Consider the following 18475-nt stretch of genomic DNA (forward strand, 5'->3'; position numbering starts at 1 on the left):
AGTAAAAACAGTAATTAATAAACTAGGTTTTCTTTTAGACATGCAGGTGGGTTTCACAACCTTGAGGAGAATAATAGAGTAAGAAAAAAGGACTGTAGGTGAAAAATACTACACATTAAATCTGAAGTCAGACAGATATCAGATAAGGAGAAAAGCTCTATGTAAGTGCATCAGCCCAAATATATATTGCAGTGGCAGCTCTCTGTACTCAATTTGTTGGCAATCCAGTGTCATCCGTCTCTGTAACACATTATCGGAACAACACAGTAATGTGATCGGTGCATCACAATTGATTTAGTGGGTTACGGAGAATAGAAGAAATCACAATTCACCTTTCCTTCTTACCCTGACCTATACTACTGGACCAATTCAGTGGAGTTAACGGCATGTAAAAGTAGAGTAAATCGAAAGACATCATTTCTCATACAGAAGGCTGTTAGCTTGTACGATTTACTGCTTCATGGGGTCAGCAAAGCAAATATTAGAGGTGGATTAAAAAAATGATTGTGACATAATGTTATGATCAGTCCCAACATTTCAAGTTATGCACATTGAAGATAGGAGAAAGTTAACATGTAAGAAGTTTATTTCCACTAGAGGTCAGGAAAGACTCTTTGTACATCTGCCCAAATGCATTGTGGGGTTCGTTCATTTAGTTCCTCTCAATCGTCTTACAGTAATTGGTCCAATCTACTTTGGGAAACTCTGTGTTTCTTTTGAGGAAGAAAATAATTGCAAGCAAACAGAAGAAGGTTGATGCTACAAAAGGTTTGGTACTCCCTGTGACAGGTCAAGGTGGATAAAGGCCTTACATTACCGGTGTTGAGCATTTAGGCCCTGTCACAATAAATAAAAATGGTCCTGTCACAATTTTAAGCAGGGCCAAGCCTGTTAGAGCACTCTCCTAACAGGAGGAAGGTGCGGAGTCAAGTCCATTCTCAGCCCTATCTCTATGTCCTGTCCAAAATGACCTTCCAAGTGAAGGTTAGACTAATCCAGTTTGGGATTAGAAGAAAGAGGGAGTTATGCAGAAGAACGCTGGAAATTAGTGATTCTGAAGGGAAGTAAAGATCTAAAAGGCAGTGGAATACTTTTGACCTTAGCCAGTATTGGACATTTTCCCAGAAAAAAACCAACAATCCAAAACAAAAAAAACCCAAAACCCCCCAAACCCACCCCCCCCCCCAAACAAAACCCCAAACATTTTTTTCTTTTATATGATTTGTGCTAGAGCTATTAGGCTGTGATTTTCAAAAGTTCTTTAGACAACAGTAAGAATTTAGCAGGACACTTACACTTTGTGTAAAGTTTTCTTCTTCAGTCATTGTCTTTAAACAGAGAATTGAGCTTTATAGTTCAGTTGTGGAGCTTTTCTTTCTGATAAGAAGGTGGAAATAGTTAATGTACCAAGGCAGAAAAATATGGATCCATAATGCCATGCTGGACTTCGAATGTGCTTTTAAAAAGTTAAATGTAGATGAAGCCTGTCATTTACAGCAGCTTAACTCAGCTTTCTTACATTTATTTAATTCGATTAGCATTTACATCCTCACATTGCTACCCCCATTGCCATCACGTCAGAGAGACTATTCTAAATGTTAGAAGCCAGATGCTTTGATGCAGCGTGGTGAAGGAACTGTGTAGAATTGAAGGACATATCCAAATACCTCGCTAATATATTTTGCTACTGAAAATAATTATAAGCAATGTTTGCTTTGTTCTCTAAGTAAAAGCCATGTTGGCATGTATTAAATATATCAGGAAAATATTTTATTGGAGAAAACATTTCATATTCTGCCAACCTTATTTTTCTTTTTTTTTTTTTTTTTTTCCTAGAGGTCTATTTGCAGCATGTGATCTTTTTGTTTTTCTTCTAGGAAAACTACATGATTCTGAAGGACCTGTCATTTTCATGCAAATATAAAGTAACTGTTTTGCCTGCAAAATCTAAAGGTCGTTTTAAGGCTGAGAGTATTTTCTTTGTAACCCCACCTTGCTCTGCATTTAAAGAAAAAAACCACAAGCACATTAATTGTCCTACTGAAGGAGGTAAGGCATGATCTGGAGAAGTAACCAAATAGTTTCAAATGCATTTATAATTACCAAAAACAAAGTCTTTAACAGCAATTCTAAAATGGGAAATGAAAGATTCAGAACAAATAAAAATATGACTAACGTGTATGTGAAAAATCAACTAAAATACAGAGCAGTATAGATTTTGGCTACCATATTACTGTTTTGTCAGTTAGGTGATAATTTTAATGGACTGTTTATAAACATATGATGACATTTGTTATTACATATTTTTCATTTTTGTAAGGAGAAATAGTTTCCCAGTTATAATCATTATAATAACAGGTGATAACTGCACACATAATTATGCTGACATGACCCATCTTTTGAATGTTTTGCTACTGATGCAAGCTGCTTTTTCAGTTTGATTTTTGTTTAGGTTAATTCTTCTCTCAAATAACAAATAAAGGCACTCATATACCTTTTACAGTGTTGCCACGATGGTAGGTGTAGCTAGAGGGTTATGGAAAATGGCAGAATGACGGAGACGTTGGTTGGTTGGTAAGGACCTCTGGGCCAGCTAGTCCAGCCGCCCGCTGGAAGCACGAGGTCAGGTCAGCCATTGCTTTGCACAGCCAAGTCTGGAAACCTCTCTCTTCAGATAGAGGGTTGCCCTCTCACTGTGAGACCCTACTGTCCCCAAGGGTACTCCCGTGCGTCATGGGTCACCTCAGAGTTCTGCTGGCCACCACTGCCATTTCCTGACCACACCTTCTGACAGTTTCCAGCATTACAACCTTACTCCTGGGCAACTGCAACTCAGGCATATATTTCCCCTAATCAGAGTGCCTCTATTAAGTTGTACTGCAGTTTCAGAGCTTGAATTTTACTTTTTGCCTGCGTCATGGAGTTCTGTGCTGTCCTGTGGGTTTTCTTGTTGTCCCAAAATTGAAAACCAGAGCACAGGTATTCTGAAATACAGAGGAGCAGCAGGATGGTTGCCTTTACATGCCATAGGCTTTTCCTTTCTGTTGCCTGCAGCTGACAGGATTTGATTTGAAGTTTAAATTTGGCATAAAATGGCAACGGATTATAGCAAAGATAGGCTTTGGTTAACACCGAAAATGTGATGTCAGAATGCTGGCAGGATCCTGGGTAACACCAGAAAGAGAGCTCTGTCTGACCTTGATTTGTGGAACTGAATGAACATTACTGAACATTATGTCTCAAAGTTTAGCTTATCTTTTTGCTTTCCAAATTTATAGTGCCAGTTCTACCCAAAGTGTTGGCCAAACCCGAGAATCTCTCTGCGTCTTTCATTGTCCAGGAAGGTAACATCACTGGTCATTTTTCCTGGAAGATCTCTAAGGCAGACCTTCACCAGCCCATGACAGGGTTTCAGGTCACTTGGGCAGAAGTAACCACAGAAAGCCGGCAGAACAGCTTACCCAACAGCATCATTTCGCAGTCGCAGATACTGCCAGCAGTAAGTTGTTTGTTACTTTCCTTCGCTAGCGGCTTCGTGAGTGTGCGCGTGTGTGGCCCATTTTTAATGTTCAGCGGTGATGCAGATGTCTCACATAGCGTTCTCTGGCTCTGCAGGCAAGTTGGAGCAGGAAGTGCTTAATTTTTCCTCCTTGCTGGAGAAACAAAGCACAGCTACTCTTCTTGATGACACATCAAACACTTCAATGTTCACAATTGCCAAATTAGCAACCATTGTCTGACAAATGCCTGAAGGGAGGAAAAGATCATCTCTGTAGCAATAGATAGTTTTTATTTTCTTTTGATGATCAGGCTGTTCAATTCGGCAGTTACTGTAGTTTTACTAATTATTTGGTGTCCGAGTCGATGGATTTAAGAGAATTTTCTCTTCCTTTGAGTAACTCATTACTCTAAGAAAAATAAAAATCACTTTCCCCTCTGCCAATACACACCATTGTCCGACAGACAAATAATTTAAAGAAGAACTAGATTTCACTGTTTATTGAAAGCATGAGAATTAACAATTTGAATTCTTCCCCCTATTTGCTTAAGATGGCCTTTGCTATTTCAGTTCCTCCTCTGGCAGAGGCAGATGAAGAGCACTTCATTCAGATTCTGTTGCCAGATCCACCAAAGTCAACAAAAGGGTTTAAGCAGCTGGCCTTGATCCAAAGTCTGCTAACAGCACTGGGAGTCGTTCCATTCAGGTCGGGGAAGTGGATCAAGGCGATGATTGTGTCTAGAGCAGAGCTGGCTGAAAAATCTTTTCACAAGATTCATTTCATCAAAGAATGCATAAAATGTTTTGTTGGACACATCTTACATTCACCGTGTTTTCCACAAATCCGAGACAAAGTTCTCAGCGTTCTGTCTTAATTCCTAGCAGACTGCCCTAAGGCTAGGGCACCCGTGTGTCAAAGCTTGTTGTTCTGGGGGAGAGCAACAAAGTTGACCGTGGATGCTCTAAAACTATGGGGCAAACTACCACGCAGTATGCGGAGCTGTCTTGTTACAGCTTAGTACAGACTCGGTGTGATTGCACCAATTCACTCAAAGCTCGACCCACAGTCCAGAGCCGAAGCACAGCGCAGGTACAGCCTTGATCTCTTCAGCAAACCACGTTGCAGGATTACCTGAAGTGGATACTCAGTCATGGACCTTTGGCTGCAAATAGCCACTTTAGCACAATGATAAGCAAAGTTACACACCGTGAGATGTTACTTTTCACTTCAGTTTTCATCTTTTTTTTTTTTTTTTTCCCTAGGAGCAGGTGTATGTTTTATTCAGAATTTCTATTCCTTTTCTTAAGCTTTTGGTCCACTTCAGTCTGAAATATATATAAAGTTTTGTTTAAAACACTCCTTTGCATTGTGTTATGCTTTAATTTTTTATCTCTGTTTCCTCTGTTTTCACTACTGTAGAGCCTGGAGATTCTTTTTTTTTTTTTTTTTTTAAATTAACTATCACTATAAGTCCATCTCTGTCTATTTATGGCAACTGGTTAAGAAAACATTGGTTTGAGCTGAAACAGTATCTCCTACCTCTCAGAAACCACCAGAATATAGGGTATTTTACGGTGAGGATCATTCACTCATTCTTGTTGGTAGCCTGTGACTGATTAATATTTACACAGCAGGGGCTGAAACCCACAAGTCCCAACTGCTGGCGGAGCGCCTGAACGGGCAGAGTGAGTGTATGAGTGTGATGTATGCACACCTCTCTCCCCTACCTGTTCAGTATGTCAGCTTCAGCAAGGTCTAATAAAAGCAGCCCCATCTCACAATACACGCTAATTTGGCAGTAAAACTATGCATTTCCCCCCACCTTTTCTCTCTCCCCTTTCCCCTTCGCTGTCTGCTCTGGCAGTAACAGCAAATTATCAGTTATTCCCACAGCCCGCTTAGGTCCCCCCGCGTGGCACTGGGAGCAATGCCAACCAGAGGAACTTGCCCTGAAAATTCCTGGCTGGCCCAGCCCGGCTGGTCGCAGGAGCACACCGTGCCCGTGATGTCTGGCGTCACTGCCCCGCTGTCCCCTCCCCGGCACTGGTCCTTTTCAGCTTGGAATAAGGTGAATCAGGACTTTTGATTCCTTAATGCCCTTCAGTCTTTATTCAGATGTCGTCCCATTTGGGAGCATTTATAAACTTACTCTGAAATTATTTTGCATAGGTGTAAGTGACCATGCAAGTTATGGAGCAGCAACAATTGGGGCCAGCGTGCCAAAAATGGGATTAAGAACTGAGGAGCAGATTCTCATCATGTAATGGGAACAAATATGCTGAAATCTGTGTAGCCACACTTATTTCCACTAGCTGCAGCAGGGGGCCAGGTGAATTGCCATGAATTAATTTACCAATCAGTGGAGTTCACAGACAGATCTAAAAGAAAAGCAAGTTTATATAATGAACAAGTTTGTTAAAAAGAATGATTAGGAAGTTAAAATTTTAAAATTAAAAATTTTAATTTTTTTTTTTAGTTATGAGCACATCATCCATTTTCAAGAACACTAAGGAACAACTTAGACCTCCTACACATGAAACCATAACTTTATGGTAAAAAAGTACGCTCAAAGGCAATGGCAAGAAAATTTTCAAAATAAACCCTCTCAATAAAGTGATGCATATGTCAAATCCTTTTAACAGAATTGTAAGAAAATAATTTGTGAATGCTGAGAGTGACAGATCCTGTTTAAACCACTGCTTTGTATGAATAGATCAACTGCGTTTTATTTTTAGATGCTCTGAGCATTAACATGTTTTATTTATTTTTAGGATCATTATGTACTTACCGTGCCCAATCTGAGGCCGTCGATGCTGTACCGCTTGGAAGTTCAAGTGCTGACGACTGGTGGGGAAGGGCCAGCTACAATAAAATCGTTCCGAACGCCTGACCTTCCTCCATTCTCACCCCACAGTAAGTAGTACCCCGTTTTGACATGTGGTTACATGTTACAGAACTTCAGTCCTCCACATGTAAACAATTAGCTCAGGCCTTAGAGTTTTCATTGGTTCCAGCAGCATTCCATGAATTTCAAATGCATGAACATGTTGGGTTTTTCCCCCATTACTGTCCATCAGCAATGATGGAAGCAAATCCAGTCTTTCTCTCAGTTTCTGTGGTCTGACATGTGCCATTTATTCCACCGCAGCTCTTTGACTTGGGAGTCAAAGACAGTCTGTGCTCCAAGTGCAACCTAGGCCTGGGGTTGCTTTCAGGATTAGATTTTTCTCATTAGACCTCTTAATGGCCATTTCCAGCTTTTTATAAGTTTCTGAAAAGTACAGCTCAATGCTGCGAGGCTCAGCAAAAAATGTAAAGAATTAGTCCCATGATTCATCTGCTTGAATCCTTTTGTCCTTTCACAGTCCCTAAAGTTGTCTGGACTGAACATGCACATAGTTGTCAGCACAGGCTGAAGGATTGCAAGCTGGTGGCATCATGAAGACTTTTTAGTACAGATGAACAATGATGTTACATATTCAGGGTTTGATACATGCATATTTTCCTATTCTTTTGTTTAGGACCTCATCTGAAGCAACATCATCCACATCACTACAAGCCACCCCCAGAGAAATATTAGACTGTTTCAGAAGATTATACAAATAACTGAGAGAAAAACTGAGCTCCCAAATGGAGGCTAGGAAAAGGCACATCTGTAGGAGCAACGAACCCAGTTTTCCAGTGGAAGTTACCATCCTGTACGTTCTGTGTCTACTTCTCTGTAGTTTAGCCATGACAAACTGTATTTGCACCCAGGCCAGGATGAAACATACAGCAAGTATTGTTTCAGTTCCACCACTATTCAACAAACTGAAGATCGCATCTAACTCAACACCTGTGAGAAAAGCAAAAGTGTGTTCATTATAATGTTTTTGTATTTCTGTGTTTAAAGTAGATTGAAAAGGTGCAGTGTATACAGCTTCTTCTCTTAGTGACTTCAATGTTAATATTTGCAAGGTTATCCTGTGATGTATACATACTTTTGAACACTGGAGGCCATGTTCTCATCAGCGTGTTTAAATGATCTATTTTACTTAAAGCTCTGCCTGTCACCAGTTTTTGCTATTAAGGAAGATCTCCACGTGTCTGAAATAAGGACATAAATAAAATAAATACCAGTAGCAGAAACCCTAAAATAGTCAGTATTTAATAATTGCAGTTATCACCACAGAGGAGAATGATGATACATTTGTATCAACCATCTGTTCTGAAATGGCAATATTTTAGCATGTAGATCTTCTATTAACATAGTTAATAGCTAAAAAATCTCCAGGGTAGATGTACCATTGTAAAGAAACAAATGGCAATTAATGGAATTGTTGAAAATCTATGGCAATTAATACAATTAATTGATAGGGCCTGGAAGAATTACTCTTAAAATCCCACTTATAATTTTCTGGTATATATTATTTCAAGGTATAAAAAATCTGGATAGTTAACATGAATATTTTAGAAATTGAAATTCTGAGGCACATTTATTATTCAAGTAGCCATCAAGCTACTTTTTGGCTTTGGCTTTTGATGCACGTATCTCTTTTCCCCATTGATTGAACAGAAGGATGGATATATTGGCTCCATGCTATTCTGCTTACAGAAAGAATTGTGTGACAATATTCTGGCATCTGGAAAACATTGGCTTATAGTTTATTCGAATGCATTTTTCAAATTCAGACAGAAGGGTGCCCTTTTTAACCATAAGGGAATTCATATTGCCTTATTGTGCAATATAAACTGTCTAGAATTATTTGCCACACAGAGAGACATCCTCTGATAGTAAACAGAAACTGCTTGGATTTATTATCGAGAGGGTGGAAAGTATCTGCCAATAAACGTCCTTACAAATACTCATAATCAGCTTCTCATGTTTAAGATGTTCAAAGTGGTCCTGCATTCTTTGGCACAGTTTCCATTGCTCCCTGAGCCATCATATGATGAGGATAAAGGAGCTCAAATGCTTAGTAGTCAAACTTGACAAGGTAGCCACTTTTTCTACCAGCAGATGCTACAGACTCACCTGTACTTCATATTTGCCTGAGATACTCAGTGAGAGAAGTTCAGACACTAGCGGTAACTATATTTCCCTTCTCTTGATGACAAACTGTCTTGTGGAAAGCAAATATGGAGAAAAGAAATACATACTTGAAACTGAGGACCAGAGTTATGTTTATTGTAGTAGAGCATTCACAAAATATTAAAATACAGTTTGTCTATACTGAAGTTTACAGCATTTTGTTTCATGTGAGTTGATACCATGGGGGATGAAGGAAACGGAATTAATTTCTGATCACTTGCTTATTCTAGGTTTCCTACATTTCTACCTTTGATTTTAAAGGGCTCTTTTTTGCCATTCTCTTTCTGCTTTGCTTGTTGTCTTTTTTGATATGCACTCAATGACCAAGAACATTTCCAGAAAAATTTCCATTGCTACATGGTTTGGGCCTTTAACAGTAGTTTTAAAAATATAAAAGGCTATGGTGCTTTTAATTCCTTCCTCTGTCATTCTGTCATATCCCCTTTTCCAAAATACATTAGCAAATAAACTGATGAACTCATATTCATAAAACCAGTATAAAGGTTTATTTTTAATTTTGGTGGAGGACCAGAGTCTCAGAGACTTCTGTTGGCATGGAAATGTTTCATGTGTACAAGTCTTTACAAAGAAAATGACCAGAATCAGACCGGTGTGCAGCACTGCTTCAACATTTAGATTGCACAGGGCATCGGTAAGGCTAGAAGGGACATCCGTGGTGTTTGCTGGGAGCAGGAGTCAGTGGAATCAGGGAAAGTAATTACCTCAGCCTTCTCTGGAAACTTCTGTGCAAACCTTTCAATCACAGTCTATTCTAGTTATGCTGGAGCAAATCTGTAGCGACTTGATTAATGTTAATGAAATTATGTTTCGTTTATAGTGACATGGTAAAGCATAGAACATGGATGTCGGTCTTTATTACAATGATGCCAAATCTGGCTTGGAGATAAACTGGAAGTTAGGAGCCCTGAGTGATGATACCCTTAGTCGTGGTTCCTGGGGGGAAGCTTCATTCTTCTGAAATGAATCAAAATAGTTACTGTTTGCTGATGCCAGTCTCTTTGAAGCATTCAACTTTTAAAAGTAGCACTGTACTTTTGAAGAAGATGGAGGGGTTTTCCCTTTGAAAGTAGATTCTGGGGGAAAAAAAAAAGAAGTTGATATAGTAGAATTGTATTTAGCAAGTGTATTATATAGAGTCCACTAAGATGTAAATTATTTTTTTCCTTCTACAAATCAGCTTATCAACTCACCTTTCAAGTCACCCTCCAAATCAAAAAATGAAAAATACAAGGTCAGCAAAGCTCATGCATGGATGTTAAATTCCCAACTATGAGTCATTTCCTGATTATTCTTTGAATTTAGCAGTACAGATTTGAAGCTGTTAGTGCCTAATTCATAAAGCCTTGTTTGCTGAATTGTACAGGGTATTGTCCTAATTTACTAGCCTAAATCACATTAAACATTTAATTCAGTAATAGAGTTGTAATTCATTACTTGATTCATTAGTTAAAGATTTATTTTCTCTAATGATGTTGTGTAATACAGAGTTAATATAGATATTGGGATGTTTTTAGATATTCTGCACCTTTACACTAATGTATTATTTGCTATGTACGATTCTGATGTATTTGTCAGTTGACTTCAGGATGCATTTTGTTTATTTCTTATAGAATTATAAGATTATGCCATTTTTCCTAACTGCTTTGTGAAGTGGATTTTTTTTTTGTTGTTCATCGGTGATTTTTGTTTAAGAAGAGAATGGTTTGTTCTTGTTATATCTTTTTGACCGTTTTTGAATTGTTTATAGAGCAGGAGAAATTCCAATAAGACAGAGCTTGTGACGTACCACTATGTGTATCATTTTGAATATTCATTAAGAATATAGCACACAGACAATTAATAAGAGGTCTGACTTCTGAAATGCTGAACGTCTTCAACTTAGTGGCTTCAGAAGGAGCTGAGGACATGGTGTGGCAATGCTAACATTGACATTAATATTTGGCATGGTCACACACAAAATCAAAGAAATACTCGTTGCTAGTGTGAATGGGAATTTTACCACTGGCATTAGCAGAACCGTATAGAAACCTAAATGCTGAGTCAATTTATTCCACAATATTTTCATCCCCATGCCCTCATCTGGAGTCAGGGAGAGTTTCAGATAAACAGGCCCTGATTTAGGGCAGTATGCAGAAGAGGAAACATCCATATGCACAGAGGAAGTCAGTGGGATGGAAGTAAACCTTTGCAGTGCAGAATGAGCTTTAGTGATGTCTCTAATAAAGCACGGATGTCAAAATTTGCTTGAATACTGTCTTAAATCAGGGCCTTATAGAACAAAGTATGGGACCCAGACAGTTCTGAATTCTGTGTACAACACCATAAAAAATTTATTTTTTGTCTTGTGTATATGTAAATGTAGTTGTGATATTGACTTATTTATTAATTCATTTTCTTATACTATGTGCCAAGTATATTCTTACCCTTTTGATCAGTACCTGTGAACATCAGTTACTAAAAATAATGTTATGCAAACTTGTGCATTGTAACCAGGAATATGATGCTAATAAGCTGTTGCATGTAGTTTTAAATAATTAAGAAACCCCTTTATTTAAAAAATGTAAATGAATACCTGCAGATGTTGATGATTATATGTGGTTTTGCATGCCAAAACTCATTGTTCAGTTGTGGGCATGAAATGTAACGACTGTATTACCTCTACTGAATATATTAGTAAGGTACAATTTACAAAGTAATTAACAGAGCTCTATATGTAAAATTTTTCCTTTTTACTTAATTATATTGTAGTAGAGGTAACAGAACTGCTTCTCTGTTACCCAAACTGGCTGTAGAAATTATGTTCCTATAACACTCATTTAAAGTCAATATTTATTTATATATGTAATACAAAAAGATTGGTCTTATGTGTCTGTCCTGTTATTTAGAGAAAAAAAATACACTTCTTGTAAAAAATAATCTGTAAAAAAATGTAAATGTAAATAGAGCCTGATTTCTTTTACTCATTATTTTCATGTTTAGAATGTGTACATACTGTTTAGGTAATAAACTATCCTACATCAAAATCTTGCTACATTATCTCCTCCATACAGAATTTATGGTTTTGTTTTTCTTAAGTTGAAGACACAGAGTCATCTAAGAAAAATCAGTGCCATGCCAAGTACCTTTGATACATCTATATTTCATTGTGTATAAAGTCATACCATTTTATCCTCTGTTTACTACAGCATTCTATTTTCTTCAAAAAATGATCAAAATAATCTGAAAATAAATTTAGATATCATTTGAGTCTTTTCTGGGGAAAAGCAATCCCTGAAGTAAAAAAATAGACTCAAGAACTTCCCATCCCTTTCTCTGTTGTAATGGAATAATTCAGAGTGAAGATTTGTTCACCCTTTGTAATACTAACTTAAAATAATTAAAATGTTGCTGGATCTATGTCAGTGGCCTGATCCTGCAGGTGAAGATTTTCATCACTGAAAATCATGGTGAAATCTATGTATACACCAGATTTGGAGTATTTTCTATTTTAAAGTGCCATATCCCATGCTTTAAATTCTATATTTTTATTAAATATAAATATCTTAGTACAAACATTTAACTGTTTCAAATTGTCATAGATGTGCTATCATTCTCAGATGCAATATCTTTAGTTTGGGGATGCATCTTTGATTTACTCTTGACTTACCTAATAAACACTTAGATTTTAACTTGAATGTAAATTCCAAAATTTCCTGGTATTGCTTTGTCATTGGAATAAGTGCTTAAATTTTTGCTTTTTGTTTTCCTTTTACATAACTGGATAATGTTTAGATAAATTTCTCTGCAAGTTGGACTATTTCAAGGATATTTGCCTTTATGGTTCAGTAAACCCAGGCAAGAACGATATATCACTGTGGATAGGTAAGTTGACATAATAAATAGTTGAAGTGTTCTATACACTGTAATTCAAAATATCCATTCATTTTTTCCTTCCATGACGTCAAACAAATGTTTTATTCAACATCAAATTGAAAGAAGCAATGACTGGATGATGTGAATTGTATGAAATAAAGAAAGTTTGCTATATATTGAACAGTATCATCATTTTGGTTTGGGGTTTTGCGGCTTGTGCTTCTGTGCCACTTGGCTTTTGTGCATCTCAACCCAGGATGCACTCAAAAGATTCCATTTTACAAAAAACCCCAAAAAAACCCAAAAAACCCCACCCCAACAAAAAACCTCAACCAAACAAACAAAAAACAATGAAAGCTCTTTACAGTACAACCCTCCCCCCTCTATATTTCTGTTTTCCTATTAGAGGTGTTGCATTGTCATCGTCTAGATATACGCCAGCCTCCTTGAGGAAGGCCTTGAGACCAAACACTGGCTGTTAGCCCGCCGGTGGCAATGCAGCACCTGCAAGGGCAAAGAGGCCACTGGGGAGAACGCCGAGAACCTGAGCTTTGAAATAGAGCCAACGTGCAAAACTCCCGCGGATTTGAAGGGGACGCGGTTCAGCAGAAGCGAATCGCTCTGTCCACCTTCGGAGCGTGCTTCATAGCCTTCCTGCTTCTACTCAAGGTGCTGGCAGGAGCACAGATGAATATTTAATACATGCCTTGCTATAAGCGTTTACTGAGAGTGCCGTGTGGCACAGAAACTAAAGAATTTATGAATGCTTGCTGTACTTAGTTCCTCACCTGCGATGGTGATTTATTCAGGTTACTTAGTAATAAGCTACATTCAGGAGCTCTGTTTCTTTGCAAAGGAAGATCAACTTTGGAAATAGTGGGCTGTCATTTTTCAGGAGAGTTAGGCAAATATGCTACTCGCACATATCCCTTTAAATTTGTGCAAATATATTTATACACCTAATAGCCCTTGCTTGTCTTTTTCACAGGCTGTCCAGTAACATATATGTGCAATAGGCTCAAGATTGTCAACGTTTAAAAGTAACTCGAGGTTAGCTGATTAGTACTGGTTAGCCAACAGATTTTTATAATTTTATTTAGAAAATGTTGCCTGATTGATATGGTTCAGACTGCGTAGTTATTAGTAGACGCAGAATGATAAGCTGTCATTTCTATGTAAGTGGAAGGTAGAGGAGGCAGATTTGGGACAGAAGAGCACAGGTGGCACAAAAAGAAGCTAATCATCTGATATATCTGTTTCTTTGCAGACATCCAATTTCCAGTATTAGTAGTTACCTGCAGCCATTCAAAATAATCTTTTAAATTTCTTTTCTGAGATGTGCGGCAATACTTGCTCGAAATATAAATATTTCAGACTTTCAGTGAACATACCTGCAAGCCAAATTCAATTGAACCGTAACTCATAAAACAGGAATATACAAGAAAAAAATAAGCTGGTGGGTGCTAATAGTTCTCTCAGAGCACTTAGGGACAACTGTTCCTTTTGCTTGGTGTTTACTGAATCATCCTGAAGACAAAGAAGATCCATATGCATTTTTCTTGCTTTGAGTGAAATCCCTCTTATCACAAAGGATCCCATTTAATTGGCTAAAGATGCTTCATGAATGGCTGAGTTACCGGAGGTATGCAGTAGCTTGACACTGTAATGATGCACTACTGAATGAATCCTGTATTTTTACATTTTTCTGAAGACTGTATTAATTTGTCTCATCTTTTTGCCTGAAATGTAATTTTTTTTGTTTTGTTTTGTGTTATAATGAATCACTGTTCGTTGCATTTGTTATATGTTCAATGCAAGAAATTGTCTCATTTATTAATCTTAGTCATACATGGCACACCCAGAACATATTTCTCTGCACTACTCAGTGCTATAAAGATTTAGGTTTATGATAAATTTAAAAAAAAAAAAAAAGCCATTAAGATAACATATATACATTCATGTATTTAGAGCTGATTTCAATAAAGGGCTTCTTGTCAACAAAGTAATATTAGTTTTTAGATAAAAAATATATCTGCAGCTGTATTTCATTTAAATTATTATGTACAAAATATAGTCTTGGAGAATAGGAAACCATACTGTCCTTTTAAACATCAGCCATGCTAGCCACAGGAAATTGCAGCAAGCAAACAGAAGCATATTAAACTGATATATTTCACTCATATTTGCAGCTTGATAAATGTTGTTAAGACAATAAATTATGTTCAGGTTAGCTAACTACATCACTTAGACTGAGCAAAACTGATCCCAATTCATCTGCAAAACAGGAGACGTGGATGAATACCAGGAGTCTGGAGAGAGATGTAGCAGGAACAACATAAACTTCTGTGCCTGAATAATATCAAAAAGCACAAAGCTGACACAGCTTAAATGATTTTTTTTTTCCCCCAATCACTAATAGATAATACCCAGTACTTTAGTAAAATCCTAAGATGATCCCACATTTATTTTGTAGGTGATTTTACAGCTTTCATAAGTAACTTTATAAATTATGTGGAACCAATAACAAGAAAATAATCCTTTTACTTCATTAAATTTCATTTAAAAAATATTTACCTAACATCATTCTCAGATCCACTCAGCAGAAACCTTGCATAGACCAGTGTAATTCAGTTGAGTAAACACTTCACTTTGGGATTCTCTCCCTGAAATTCAATCTTTGACTGAAAAAATCTTCCTATTTTTAAAAATCATATCTATAGTTATTGGGAAACTATGAATCGAATAATGTAGTCAGTGTTTCCAGTAGCTGTTGTCAGACTTTATCTAGGAAACTTGTTCTACCTCAGCTAACCTCAAAACCTCTAGAACGGTTTATTGCATGCTGTCATTCACAGATGATAGGTCGCTCAGGGCCTTGCCATTTCATGTTTTGGAGATAATCGAGGATGAGGATTCCACATCCTCTCTTACTAATTACTAGTGAAACAAGTAATTGGTGAAACAAGGCAAACAGTGACATCTTAACTATCAAAGAAATTGTATGGGAAAAACCACATGGCGTAAACAATTTTGGTTGCATGATGGGCCTGTCAAATTACAAAGAAATTGAAAAATATTATTTTGAAGCACAAACTTTCAGGTTCTTTTGTTCTCAGCAGGTTTGTGATGAAACCCTTCTTACACTGGCCCTGGGAATTGAAAACTAGCAGAAAATTAAACCTGTATCTTCTCAATATATTTTTATTTTGTCAGACATTAGTTACCTCACAGGCCTTTTGAGAAATGGGAAGTTGATCAGCCGTATTTCTAGAGAATTCATACTGGTCGCTCAGCTTGCAAAACTGAATGAATTAGAACTCATGTCATAGTTTACCATATTAACATATTAATATTCAGCAAATTATTCAATATTAAATCAGCAATGGCCCATTTGTGTTGCCTCTTTTGCATGCCAGGGGTTGTTGGCTCGAGGAGCTACAGCTACCACAATTATCAGTCTTCCTTGGTCAGGTAACACGCTACTCCTAGCAGGGTACGAGCTTCTGAGGAGATGATCGAGGGCTCTGGAGAGCTGAGCGGAGCTGAGCAGGTCAGGTTGCTGTGGCTGTGGCAGAGCGTGCCTGGCACCCAGCGGGCTCTGCTGGTGACGTGGGTGTTGAAAGCTCCATGCTTGGGGATCCAGGGGGAGATGGGATGGCTGCCTGGGAGTGGAAAGAAAGGAGTGCCTTCAGTGAAGATGCTGTGGAAAGGCCACTCGTCCCACTGCAGAACTGTAGGGTGAGTAGGGAAGAAAGATTGAGCACAGAGGTGCCCACTGATCCGAGCTGGAAGAGAAGAAGTGTAACATGAGGATAGCCTTGACAAAAGGAGCAAACAGGGCATACAGAGCTGTGCCAGGCAGGGGGGGATGCCCCTGCTGTTGAAGCAGAATCGTCCTGAGCTCCTCTGTTCACAGCAAGTGGAGAGGAGCACCTCACACCTTCAGCATGCTGCCTTTCTGAGGGGACTAGGTGCGAGTGGGGAGGGGGCACAAGATGCAAAGAAGTCTGGCACAAAGATCATTGTGCTGGAGACCACACAGACCTACAGACTACTTCTATTGAACTTTGGTTTGCAGAACACTCATAGAAATACCTCGATTCGCTGTTAGTCCAGACATCTGTAGATGCAGAGCTGAAACTCTGGGACCTCAGTGCAGAGTATCACCATGGCTGGGGTACCAGCTGGGACTTACACTGCCTGCTGCTCTGTTTTGTGTCTGCTGCTGACACTGTGTAGAGAGCCCAGCTCCTCCAAGATGAAGAGTTTTTGAGCAAAACCTTGAGATGTGGGATTTGGACTTGTGTGGGAGCACACCTCTGGGCTCCACCAGCCTTCACTGTTTCCCCACTGTGGCGAACACATGGATTGCTGTCCCTTCTCTTCCTTTTTTCCCTTGGGCTGCCCTGAGCTCTGGGAAATTCACACTGACCTGTCCTAAGCAAGTCTTCCCCTGCATGGGTTTGTGGTCTGTCCCATCTCAAATGGTCACCCAAATGTAACCTAGTGTTGGAGGGATAGTTGTGTGAGTTTCATCACTGTCAAACACTGTTGCTGAAAGGAGAAGGACTGTGTTGGATTATAAGAAAAGCTGAGTAAACCAAGTTTAAGCTATAGAAAGGGTAAACCCTGGCACTGCATGCAAAGAGACTGTAGCTCTTGGGCTGGCTAGAGGAAGGGAGTCTCCAAGGAGGAAACCACAAGCAGGATTGCCCTTGTGTCATTTCAGCAGTGACTGCAAATGAATGAGATCTGCACCAAGGACACCTACAGTAATGAGGTCCTGAGCTGCCAAAAGCAGGAGCTGCACTGGGTGTCAGTCCAAAGAAAAGAATGCTCCTCCTACAGGCAGGGTTTGAGCCCTGCTGGAGGCTCATCACACATCACAGCTGAAATCCAGAGCCTCAAATGCTCAGTCTTTTTTTGGCAAGGCATTAGGTCACAACCAAAGTTTTTCTCTCTCTGTAGAAGTCCTGCTATAGGCAGAGTATTGAGAGTCAAACATTAAAAATAAGAGGCAATTTGCATACAAGAGAAGACAGGTAATGAAGAGACCTAAAGACTGATTCCTCAACTGTCCTAACTATGGGGAAACTGTGATGCAGGCAAAGCATTTCTGCATAATCATCAGTTTCCAGTTTTGTCTATTGAGCAAGTTATCTTCAGATGAAAGAAAGGAGCGCTGCTCCCGTTTTTAGCCACTTATAGTCAGGCTTTAGCAACAGTTACTGTGAAATATTCTGAAGCTTAGACTTCTGAAATCAATAGGTTTCCTTTATATTCAAAAAATAAGTTTAAATGCATGACTTGCTGCATTACAGTTGAAAGAAAGCCATTTCTAGGCATTGTGAAACATATCATAAAATCACAGAATCATAGAATGGCCTGTATTGGAAGGCACCTTGAAGATCACCTAGTTCCAAGCCCCCTGCCATGGGCAGGGACACCCTCCACTAGACCAGGTTGCCCAAAGCCCCATCCAACCTGGCCTTGAACACTTCCAGGGATGGGGCCTCCACAACCTCTCTGGGCAACCTGTTCCTGTGCCTCACCACCCTCACAGTAAAGAATTTCTTTCTAACATCTCATTTAAATCGACCCTCCTTCAGCTTAAACCCATTACCCCTTGTCCTGTCACTACACGCCCTTCATGTTGAATGTGGAAATATTGAAATACTTATAGATCACGTAAATGTTTCTCTTCCTCCTTAGATAGTGCATGATGATTCAGAAAGAAGAAAAAAGGTCATCCTTTAAATGAACCCACAGCCACAGATTAGAAAATAAAACTTATGGAATTTCTTAAGGACTTGCGAAGGAGAGGATAAAGATCAGCAAGTATAGCCCACCAGAGGTTTGGTGCCAGAAATAACAGGAGGCCAGATGTGAATACTTGTCTCCCTGCACATCTCTTTGCTGTGCATCTTGGCTGCTCAGCGGCTCCAGGTATAGTTAGTCTGCCAGCAAATTCAACAGCTGTGCCACTGCCATGGAGCCAGCACACTGTAAAGAACAACAAAGGAAGCTTCTT

General features: G+C 38.8%; 1 protein-coding gene across 1 annotated transcript in view; it reads left to right on the top strand.

Moving 5' to 3' along the window:
- The window catches only part of ANOS1 (anosmin 1), a 145251-nt gene extending 132671 nt beyond the window's left edge, over positions 1-12580 (top strand). The window contains exons 11-14 of the mRNA XM_054812519.1: positions 1878-2049; positions 3279-3499; positions 6272-6413; positions 7022-12580. Of these exons, the coding sequence (XP_054668494.1) occupies positions 1878-2049; positions 3279-3499; positions 6272-6413; positions 7022-7080 (594 nt within the window). The 3' untranslated portion in view covers positions 7081-12580. The remainder of the gene's footprint in view (positions 1-1877; positions 2050-3278; positions 3500-6271; positions 6414-7021) is intronic.
- Positions 12581-18475: the final 5895 nt, after the last annotated feature.

Source organism: Grus americana, chromosome 1, assembly GCF_028858705.1.
Source record: "Grus americana isolate bGruAme1 chromosome 1, bGruAme1.mat, whole genome shotgun sequence".
NCBI classification, from domain to species: Eukaryota; Metazoa; Chordata; class Aves; order Gruiformes; family Gruidae; genus Grus; species Grus americana.